This window comes from Mytilus californianus, unplaced genomic scaffold (assembly GCF_021869535.1).
Source record: "Mytilus californianus isolate M0D057914Y unplaced genomic scaffold, xbMytCali1.0.p SCAF_6, whole genome shotgun sequence".
Classification (NCBI taxonomy): Eukaryota; Metazoa; Mollusca; class Bivalvia; order Mytilida; family Mytilidae; genus Mytilus; species Mytilus californianus.
In genome coordinates this window covers 22,177,521-22,189,941 of record NW_026262712.1, presented here as the reverse complement: position 1 = coordinate 22,189,941, position 12,421 = coordinate 22,177,521, and the positions used below count along the sequence as shown (strand labels likewise).

Genomic DNA, 12,421 nt, shown 5'->3' with positions numbered 1-12,421 from the left:
GAAAGATACACTATAAAATATCAATTGAAATGGTTTAACTCAATCAAAAGACATATTAACAATAAATTGCTTCGCCGAGCGCAGCTGGAAACGACCGCAGAGGTCCAACCCTGAACAGATGGGCCAAAAATAGACACAATAATATGGAGTTTGCAACCATAATAACCCATTTAAATACATCATAAAAGTCTTAAAATAGAAAATGACATATATAATCATAGCTAAAATTAATTATCCTTAATCAGCATTTTTAAAATTATTAAAATAGTAACTTCTAAAAATGAATTGACAGCTAATCACCACAAGACAATACAATAAATTCTTTATACATAATTTAAATGCAGTGTAAATGAGGTAATTCAAAGTTGTGTTTGAATTACCTCCCTTACACTGTAATTTGTACTTAAGTAATTGTCCATTAACCAGGACACCCTTGTTTTTTCTCACTTGTTTGCCCCCAATTCCTAAACGGTTTGAGCTATAACCCCCCAAAGCCAATCCTAACCATCCCTTTGTGGTATGGAAACTTGTGGTATAATTTCAGAGAGATCAATACACTGTTCGACAAGTTATTGTCATGAAACTAGAAAAATGCTTATTTTGGGCCCCTAATTCCTAAACTGTTGGTACCATAACCCCCAAAATCAATCCCAACTTTTCTTTTGTGGTATTGAACCTTATGGTTAAATTTCATAGAGATCCATTCACTTAAACTAAAGTTATTGTGCGAAAACCAATGTGTCTTCAGACGACGACGCCAACGTCATACCAATATAAAAACAAGTGAACATACACTGAAGGAATGAATTTGATCTATGACACAATGTAAATACAAAATTAATAAAACAAGGGGGTTAGACGTAAAACAATATCAGAAAGACAACCATAACCTTGGACAAAAATGCCACCAAATAAAATAACGTACACAGTTAAATAAAAATAATTTTGTTGTAAGGTATTCATGGAGTACGGAAATGTATGATTTCAAATCATCAGAACAAAAATGGCATAATTCTGGATCATTCTACATATATATATGAAGAAAATAGATAACACGACTATAAAACCATCAAGGGCTGCTATGAAACAAGATGTCCTCAATACTAATGAGTAAACCTTGTACAGGAAGTTAATTGGCCAAATAAATTGGCTGTTCAAGTTTCAAGACCTGATATGGCTTTTGAAATGATAGACATGAGTACTAAACTTAAAGAAGGGACAGTGGCACATTTGATAAGAGCAATCAAAGCAGGTAATAGACTTAAGAAAATCAATCAATAATTTCATTTCAAACAAGAGGCTCTCAGATTGACAGCAAACTGGATTTCCTGCAGGGGTTGAACCCTGAACAGTTCAGCAAGTATGGACACTACATTTAAGCTTAAAACAGCTCTGAATTTGGATTGTGATTGAATATTTGACGCAGCATAGGTTTGTGACACAAAATGAATGTGGTCAAAGAACTGAAAAATTTGAAATTGTACATTTACCAATTATGGTCCAATATCCAAAATCTAAGTACATTGTTAGAATCAGCATATCAAAGAACCCCAAGAATTTAATTTTTGATGAAATCAAACAAAAAAGTTTAATTCAGGACCCTTCGGACCTCAATGTGGACCAATTTGATTAAGGAGCTCAAAATCCAAAATCTCTAAATACATGGTTAGATTCAGCATTTCAAAGAACCCATAAATTCAATTTTTGTTGAAATCAAACAAAGTCTAATTTTGGACCCTGATTTGGACCAACTTGAAAACTGGGCCCAAAAAACAATATTTAAATACAGGTTTAGATTAAGCATTTGAAAGAACCCTATATATATTCAATTTATGTTGAAATGAAACACAGTTTAATATTATCCATATACTTATTAATTTTCTGTTCAAAGGGAAATAACTCAAACTGAATAAATCATACAATAAATACTTTTGCTATTGAAAAGGTCTACAACTCAACAACGAGAACAGCTAAAATAGTGAAAATTGAACCTGACCTGTCACAGAAAACAACATATCTAAATTTGAAAAGATTTCATCAAAGCGTTTTTATGTTAATGAACGGACACTGTTTGGCAGCCCCCAGAGCGCTGCCTGCCCGCCGTACATCCCAAAATCAATAACAGATTTTTCTTTCGAAAATCCAGTTAAAAAAGAATAAAGATACATGTATAAAAGAATGGAAAATTATCATTTTAAGAGACACCTCTCTGGGAAATATTAGTAATGAAAGGGCAGTACAGAATCTCATGTAATTTGGATAGTTGATAATGAAAGTAATAGCTGTCCAATAACTTGGCAAGCAAACAAAATCAAATGTGTAATAAGATCCACAATTGCAACAGAAGCTATAAGCCTACAAGATAGGTTAGATAGATATAAGAAGATGCGGCATGAGTGCCAATGAGACAACTCTCCATCCAAGTCACAATTTGTAAAAGTAAACCATTATAGGCCAAAGTACGGCCTCCAACACGGAACCTTGGCTCACACTGAACAGCAAGCTATAAAGGGTCTAGTTTCTATCACGTCGAATAATTGAAGACATTTTAGGATTAAAACATCAGACTATACCAATTGTAGCTTACATTGACAATAAAATGCTTCGCTGGGGCGCAGCTTGATACGACCGCAGAGGTCGAACCCTGAACAGTTGGGGCAAGTATGGACACAAAATTCAAGCTTGATACAGCTATGACTTTGGATTGTCATTAAATATTTGACACAGCATAGGTTTCTGACACAGGATGAATGTGGTGTAAGAACTGGAAAAAATTTAATTTACCTATTATGGTGGAATATCCATAAACTAAATTGTTTGTTAATTTCAATATATCAAAGAATATGTAGAATTCAATGTTTGATGTAATGTAATAAAGTTGAAATTTGGACCGTTTTTGTTCAATGTGGACCAATTTGGTAACATGTATAAATAATCAAAAATCTAAATAATGGGAGCCCATTTATATACATCATAAAGGTATTTAAATAGAAAGTGACATCATAGTCATGGCTAAAAATAAACAAAAATCCTTAATCAGCAACATTTAAAGTAATATCTAAAAATAAAATTCCTTTGTAACCATAAAAGCCCATTTAAATACATCATAAAGATATTAAAATAGAAAATGACATCATAGTCATGGCTAAACATAGCAAAAAACCCTTAATCAGCATCATTTAACAGTTATATCTAAAAATGGAAATTACATCATAAAGGTATTAAAATAGAAAATGACATCATAGTCATGGCTAAAAATAAACAAAATCCTTAATCAGCATCAGCAACATTTTATAGTAATATCTAAAAATAAAATTCCTTTGTAACCATAAAAGCCCATTTAAATACATCATAACAGATATTAAAATAGAAAATGACATCATAGTCATGGCTAAACATAGCAAAAACCTTAATCAGCATCATTTAACAGTAATATCTAAAAATAAAAATTTCTTTGCAACCATAAAAGTAAAATAGAAATTGACATCATAATCATAGCTAAAAATAAACAAAAATTTTTTTTATTGGCAAATTTTAAATGGAGTTTATTATAAAACAATAAATTTGCAACCATAAACATGATAAAACCCCATTTAAACACATCATAAAAGTATTAAATAATTCAACTACATCATAAGGCTATAAAAATAGAAAATGACTTCATAGTCAAGGCTAAAGGTAAACAAAAAACCTTCATCAGCAAAATTTTATATTGGCAAATTTCCAATGAAGTTTATTACACTAAAATTGTTGGCAAATTTCCAATGCATTTATTAACAATAAAGTTATTGGCAAATTTCCAATTTACATAATTTAAAAGCAGTGTAGATGAGATATTTAAATGAGTTTGAATTACCAACCTTACACTGCTTTTAAATAATGTTCTTTACTCAATTATTTGTCTATTAAAATGGAAACCCTTGTTTTTTAACCTTTTTTCCCCTTATTCCTTAAACATTAGAGCCATAACCACCCCCCCCCCCCCCCCCCAAAGCCAATTATTACTTTCCAATGTAACCTAAATTTCCAATATACATAATTTAAAATTTCAATTCCTCATGATATATAACCGTATCATTATTATTTTCTTTCATATATAAATCTGAAACAACCATCTTTAAATGGAAAATTTTAAAGAAAAAAAAAGGAAAAAAAAAAATCCTACCCCCCACACATTTTTTCAACCCCCTTTTGATTCATCATCCCCCACCTCAATCACAACCTTCAATTTGTGGTATGGTACATTGCAATACAATTTCACAGAGATCCATACACTTGAACCAAGGCTTCCAAAACGGTCATATATTCCGGACATTTGTATAATGTCCGGTAAAAGTCCGGCTGGGCAAAGCATGAAACGGACATCTACTTTTTAGTTTTCAAGGCTTAAGTCTTAAGAGACGGGTCATTTTAACATAATTCGCGATCTTTTTGACCCAACCTTTTGCCTTTAACAGCCACACATTTCCGGTCATAAAAGTGACATGACCATTAAGTACTATCAAAACAACCCCTACTTTAATACCTTCTCATTTTAATCGAGGCTAATTAGTTGTCGAACAGCTGAAATTTACCTGATCAGGTGACAGGTAAACTATTTTGAACCGGACATTGATCGGTCTATTCAAAGTTATTTTCTTACATTTCAGCGGTTTGCATCTAATTAATTTAGTTAAAAAGATTTAAATTATCAGAAATACGTTTACAAATATGATTTGATGAAAAAATTAAAAAGGTGAAAATGAAAAATCGTCATAACCACGTTGTTTGAACCAGAGACATGTCTCTGTTTGAACTAGTACACGTGTGCGCAGGTGTGAAATTTAATTATGCATCCTAATTTCTTCAAAAAATGCTTAAATTGTCATTGATATATTTATCTCACGTTTATTTCGAATATTTTCTTGAAGAAATAACGTAGAATGAGCTACTTACACTCATTCATGCTTTGCAAACGTACACGGAATTTACGTATCCGTCTCTGGTCCATGTTTTACCATTGTCAAGATAACATCCCGTTTAGATTTACAAAACGAAAGTAAAGTTTTTGACAACGTTATTTTGCACAAATAAAGAGTCTAAGCAGATATAAGTACGCTGATGTTGCACACTTCGAATGATGCACTGCCAATTAAATAGTTAACGTCAGAACTTCGAATTTGAATCAAAGAAAGTTTAATATCGTTTTTTTTTTAATGTCAATCATTGGGATGGCCAACTCGGCAACTGATTACCATAATTGCCTTTTATTTATTTAGTCTTAAGGGATTAAAATCGGGATAATATATAAAATGTCCGGCTGGCTAAAAATAATTTTGGAAGCCCTGACTTGAACACAAGTTTTTGTTGCAAACTAAAAAAATCCTTATTTTCGACCAATATTTGGCCCCTTATTCATAAATGTTTGAGCAATTAACCCCAAAACTCAATTCCTACTTTCTCTTCGTGATAAAAAATAACTAACTTAAAATGTAAATTTTAAACAAAAAAAAAAGGAAAAAAAAAATTACCCCTTTTTTGACCCCCGCCCCCCTTATGATTCATCACCCCCACCCCCCTTTCCCCCCAAACCAAGATCAATAACAGCCTTGCCTTTGTGGTATGGTACATTGTAATACAATTTTGAACACAAGTTATTGTCTAGAAACTAAAAAATGCTTATTTTAAACCCCTTTTTTGGCCCCTTATTACTAAACGTTTTGGGCAATTACCACAACACTCAATTCCAGCTTTCCCTTTGTGAAATGGAACCTTGTAGTAAAATTTCAGAAAGATCCATACACTTACACACAAGTTATTGTCATGAAACTAGAAAAATGCTTGTTTTTTGCCCCCTTTTGGCCCCTTATTCCTAAAATTTTGAGGCAATTAACCCCAAAATCAATCCCAGCATTGACCCTTTGTGATATGGAATCTTGTGGTACAATGTCAAAGAGATCCATATGCTAACACACAAGTTATGTCTGGAAGTTACAAAAATGCTTATTTTCGGCCCCATTTTGGCCCGTAATTCCTTAACTGTTGGTACCATAACCCCCAAAATCAATCCCCACCTTCCTATTGTGGTATTGAACCTTATGGTAAAATTTCATAGAGATCCATTCACTTAAACTAAAGTTAGAGTGCGAAAACCATTGTGTATTCGGACGACGACGACGACGACGACGACGCCAACGTCATACCAATATACGACCTCAAAATTTTTTTGCGGTTGTATAATAAAAGTGTAGTTGACGCTGTTTATGCAACTAAACTCGTAGATGACAAGCATCTCAGAATTGACATTGCAGGTATAGCTGAATCATTGGCGTCAAAAGAAGAAGACAATAATAAATGGTGTCCAGGAGATAAACAATTAACAAATTGCATGACAAAGTTGGGGGCTTCTATTATGAACTTTTGTTAGTTATTCAAACAGGAAAAATATTCAAGGACTAAAAATGTTTAAATAGTGAAATAAGTCATAAAATTTTATCAATTATGTTTGTCACATGGGGCAGAATAATCCCCTAAGATTTGAGGGTAGTCTAAACCCTGTGACGATCTTGTAATTTTAATTAAGCAAGTTTTATGTTTTCATATGAGGCAAAATAATCCCCTAAGATCTGAGGGTAGTCTAAACCCTATGACAATCTTGTAATTGTATCAAACAAAAGAAAGTAGAGGGAATGTTGATCTGATGTTACTTTAACTATATAAAGAGAGATAACTCTATTACATGAATCTACAAGTACTCACTTCCTGTTGAAGTGAGTCCTCTTCCTGTTAATGATCATTTGTGCAACATGTGCTAATAATTAAGTAAGTATAAAAACTTATTGATGTCTTTCTGAGTGCATTAACAACAGATACCGTAAGAATCATTTCGGCTGGTTTATATTGGTCAAGTAGTTTTAGAGAAGAAGATTTTTTTAAAGTTACAACAACAACACAGGATGCCAAGTGATAGCATCAGCTCTAAAAAACCTGTAATTCAAGTTTAAAAACTTTAATCCTAGACTGTATCTAAGCAAATCCAAAAAAATCCATTTATCAGTAAAATACAGAAATTAAATCTTCAAAATACTATTCAACTATTAAATGTTAAAATTGGTAACACACTTCAATACAACATTATCCACCTGCAGACCAAATATAAAATCATTCCCTTGCATACAAGCCAAGAAATGGTGTTCAAACTATCAGCAAACAGGAAGTGGCTGCACAGCAGATGTAAAAAATTCTTACATGGTACAACTCATCATTATCAGAGTACAAACCAGGGGCGTGTTTTTTTGTTCGACGGTAGTGAGCCAGAAGAGATTCATTTTTTTTTTTTGCATTTGGAAGATCTTCTGTCTCTCTTCTACCACTTTCTATTAAATAGGTAGATTAGACGGCAGACATAGTCTAAATGACATAGGTAAATTTATGAATGCAGATATAATAGAATGTGAGCTGTGTGAAATGTTTTTATTTTAAGGCAGCTTTTGTTGGAGATCCCTGTAGGGAAGATAAGCTGGATGAAGATAAATATTTGCTTGCAATCTTGTTATATTTCTGAGACAAGAGTTAAAACGTCTACAGAACAGTAGTTCTATAAAATATAATGACAAATTTCTTGTCTTTTTTTTACATTTTCCATAGGTTTTTTCCAACTGAAAACAAATAATGAAAATATACAATACGAAATGGCAAAAAAAAAAAAGAAATTTTTAATAAATCATAGTAAACTTCAATTATGTCATCCAACATAAAAATTCTGCTAAAACTTACACTCAAGACTGTATGTAAATCTTAATTGCAAAAACTTTAAGTCCATCTACTAGTATCAAAAAAATTCTGGAACTTGAAAATATTTTTCAAAATTTTTCCATATTTTACTGAAAGATGGAATAATTTTTTTTGCAGATAAACTCTATTAATATTGCCCTAAGAATATATCCATACAAGAATCAAACATCTATGAGCCCAATAAGATGACATATGTGAATCTATATTTCAATACCCACTGCTCAAATATCACTGAAGCACATATATCTACACGACTTCTGTCTGTTGGCAGGGCAGATACTTGTTCTGTTATTTCCTTGTATATTTCAATGTACTGTTTTAAGGTTAGGAGTCTAGTTGACAGAATTTGATTTCTGATTGCAAGAACCTGGAATATAAAAATAAATACATGTCCACAAAAACAAAACAAAAGATTTGTCCTATCAATTTGTTTGATATATTCGTTTAGCCAATATCAAATTAGGTGAAACAGTCATATTTTCCAGAAATGACCTAAACTGAACGACCAATGTCTGAAATGGCAGATTGGGATTTAGGTCCAAAATTATTTTTTACAGAAATAACCTCGGTCATTTTATTGAGACCGGGTTGCCAATTTGCCCTAGTTTTTGTTTAGAAATGCTTTTTCAGTAATAAAACTGCCACTTGAGTATAGTATGATATTTCTAGACAAATTATTATCATTTCAATATTCAATAACTTTTCAGCAAAGACAATGGCCAATTCTGATTTAAAAATAAAAACTTTTATTAAATGAACTTGGAAAATGGTAATTTTTCATGTGTCAAACGTGTGCTGTACTTGCTATGTAATAAGCATGCATGAGGAATATTTCTCCAGATTAGACACTTATTCGTAAAATGCAAAATGGTTTCATGCTTCATTAAAGGAGTGAAACTATTTTAAGTTATATACAAACACTTTCACAGGTATAAAACTAAAAATATTATGATTTCCTGTCATTTGATAAACAGAAAAAATCTAGTAAATGAGTCCAAAATCACTTGTAAATTAGTACAGTCAAACCTGCCTTAATGGTCACCTCGTTTAAGTGGTCACCTGCCTCCAACGGCCACTTTCAGACCCTCCCAATCGTTTTCTCAATATAATTTAACTCAAATCAGCGGTCACTTGTATAACGCAGTCATGATCAGCTATTTGAAGTAGGAAATCTATATTTCAATTTTCAACAATGGTCATTTTAATTTTTAAAACTACCGAAATTATTATGACATCGAAATCCATATGCAACAGAGATTGTGCAATATGAGGCGAAATCATGAATTTCTTGTGTTCTACTCCCTTCCGTTTCCATTGAAAACCGTATCACTGACTTATTTCTCCACGAATATTAAAATATTTTGAATGTTTTCTTCAAATTTACAGCCGGAATCCACCACTGTTTAATTCACTGATGCAAGAACCATAACTCTACGGATTGATAACACTAAAACAATTTGCCCCAATACCAACTATAAGGCGATGTCGGAATAAGAATTTTTTTCTGAACCTCATTTAAAAGGTCACCTCTCTTGAACGGTCACTTTTGATTCTTTCCAAGAATGACTGCTTAGTACAGGTTCGACTGTATTAACTTGAAACTTTTCTGCTTCTATTTCAACCTCAAAATCAATAGTAGCGTTAACAGTTCCTGAGAAATTTTCCATTTTGAGTCATTAAAATAATTTCAATTTTAAACTGTTGCTTTCCATAAATCGTTTTTTTAGAGAAACAGTCAAAAACTTCATGAAGTAAATGCGACAAAACTGTCAATACAAGTTGTTGATGCCATGAATAAATAAATAATTCCGACAGTATTAACCATGTCTAACATTGTAAACATCAGGCAAATTAACACTGTCTAACACTTGAAGCATTGGAAACATGAGGTGTATTAACCATTTCTAACATTGTTAACATCAGGCAAATTAACACTGTCTAACACTGGAAATATTGGAAACATGAGGTGTATTATCCATGTCTAATACTGTAAACATCAGGTGTATTAACACTGTCTAATACTAGAAACATTGGAAACATGAGGAGTATTAACACTGTCGAACACTGTAAACAGCAGACAAATTAACACTGTCTAACACTAGAAACATTGGAAACATGAGGAGTATTAACACTGTCTAACACTGTAAACAGCAGACAAATTAACACTGTCTAACACTAGAAATATTGGAAACATGAGGTGTATTATCCATGTCTAACACTGTAAACATCAGGAGCATTAACACTGTCTAATACTAGAAACATTGGAAACATGAGGAGTATTAACACTGTCTAACACTGTAAACAGCAGACAAATTAACACTGTCTAACACTAGAAACATTGGAAACATGAGGAGTATTAACACTGTCTAACACTGTAAACAGCAGACAAATTAACACTGTCTAACACTAGAAATATTGGAAACATGAGGTGTATTATCCATGTCTAACACTGTAAAATTCAGGTGTATTAACACTGTCTAATACTAGAAACATTGGAAACATGAGGAGTATTAACACTGTCTAACACTGTAAACAGCAGACAAATTAACACTGTCTAACACTAGAAACATTGGAAACATGAGGAGTATTAACCATTTCTAACATTGTTAACATCAGGCAAATTAACACTGTCTAACACTGGAAATATTGGAAACATGAGGTGTATTATCCATGTCTAACACTGTAAACATCAGGTGCATTAACACTGTCTAACACTAGAAACATTGGAAACATGAGGAGTATTAACACTGTCTAACACTGTAAACAGCAGACAAATTAACACTGTCTAACACTAGAAATATTGGAAACATGAGGTGTATTATCCATGTCTAACACTGTAAACATCAGGTGTATTAACACTGTCTAATACTAGAAACATTGGAAACATGAGGAGTATTAACACTGTCTAACACTGTAAACAGCAGACAAATTAACACTGTCTAACACTAGAAACATTGGAAACATGAGGAGTATTAACCATTTCTAACATTGTTAACATCAGGCAAATTAACACTGTCTAACACTGGAAATATTGGAAACATGAGGTGTATTATCCATGTCTAATACTGTAAACATCAGGTGTATTAACACTGTCTAATACTAGAAACATTGGAAACATGAGGAGTATTAACACTGTCTAACACTGTAAACAGCAGACAAATTAACACTGTCTAACACTGGAAGCATTGGAAACATGAGGTGTATTAACCATTTCTAACATTGTTAACATCAGGCAAATTAACACTGTCTAACACTGGAAATATTGGAAACATGAGGTGTATTATCCATGTCTAATACTGTAAACATCAGGTGTATTAACACTGTTTAATACTAGAAACATTGGAAACATGAGGAGTATTAACACTGTCTAACACTGTAAACAGCAGACAAATTAACACTGTCTAACACTAGAAACATTGGAAACATGAGGAGTATTAACACTGTCTAACACTGTAAACAGCAGACAAATTAACACTGTCTAACACTAGAAATATTGGAAACATGAGGTGTATTATCCATGTCTAACACTGTAAACATCAGGTGTATTAACACTGTTTAATACTAGAAACATTGGAAACATGAGGAGTATTAACACTGTCTAACACTGTAAACAGCAGACACATTAACACTGTCTAACACTAGAAACATTGGAAACATGAGGAGTATTAACACTGTCTAACACTGTAAACAGCAGACAAATTAACACTGTCTAACACTAGAAACATTGGAAACATGACGAGTATTAACCATTTCTAACATTGTTACCATTAGGCAAATTAACACTTTCTATCACTGGAAACATTGGAAACATGAGGTGTATTAACCATGTATAACACTGTAAACATCAGGTGTATTAACACTGTCTTAACACTGAAAACATTAGAAACATGAGGTGTATTATCCGTGTCCAACATTGTAAATAGCAGGCAAATTACTGTAAATTCAGAAATTATTATGTGCATTTATCATTGCAATTTTGTCATTTTAGACTAAAATGCGATTTTAATTTTTGCGATATTGAGAAAAATCCTGTTTAATTCATATAAAAAATTTCAAAATGTGAGTTTAAATTATTGTGATTATAATCCTGTTGCATTTTTCACAATAATAAAAACATCGCAATAATTTCTGAATTTACAGTAACACTGTCTAACGCTAGAAACATGAGGTTTATTAACCATGTCTAACATTGTAAACATCAGGTGTATTAACACTGTCTTAACTCTAAAAACATTGGAAACATGAGGTGTATTAACCATGTCTAACACTGTAAACATCAGGTGTATTATAACTGTCTTAACACTAAAAACATTGGAAACATGAGGTGTATTATCCAGTTCAACACTGTAAACATCAGGTGTATTAACACTGTCTTAACACTAAAAACATTGGAAACATGTGGTGTATTATCCAGTTCAACACTGTAAACATCAGGTGTATTAACACTGTCTAACACTGGAATCATTTGAAACATGAGGTGTATTAACACTGTCTAACACTGTACACATCAGGTGTATCAACACTGTCTAACACTGTACACATCAGGTGTATCAACACTGTCTAACACTGTACACATCAGGTGTATCAACACTGTCTAACACTAGAAACATTGGAAACATGAGGTGTATTAACCATGTTTGGTATGAGC

The 12,421-nt window shown here is 32.4% G+C and overlaps 1 protein-coding gene across 1 annotated transcript in view; it reads right to left on the bottom strand.

Annotated features, from left to right (window-relative positions):
• LOC127704339 (RING finger protein 141-like) overlaps positions 1–12,421 on the bottom strand; it is a 45,882-nt gene that overhangs the window by 12,364 nt on the left and 21,097 nt on the right. The window contains exon 4 of the mRNA XM_052208360.1: positions 7,992–8,140. Within this exon, the coding sequence (XP_052064320.1) occupies positions 7,992–8,140 (149 nt within the window). The remainder of the gene's footprint in view (positions 1–7,991; positions 8,141–12,421) is intronic.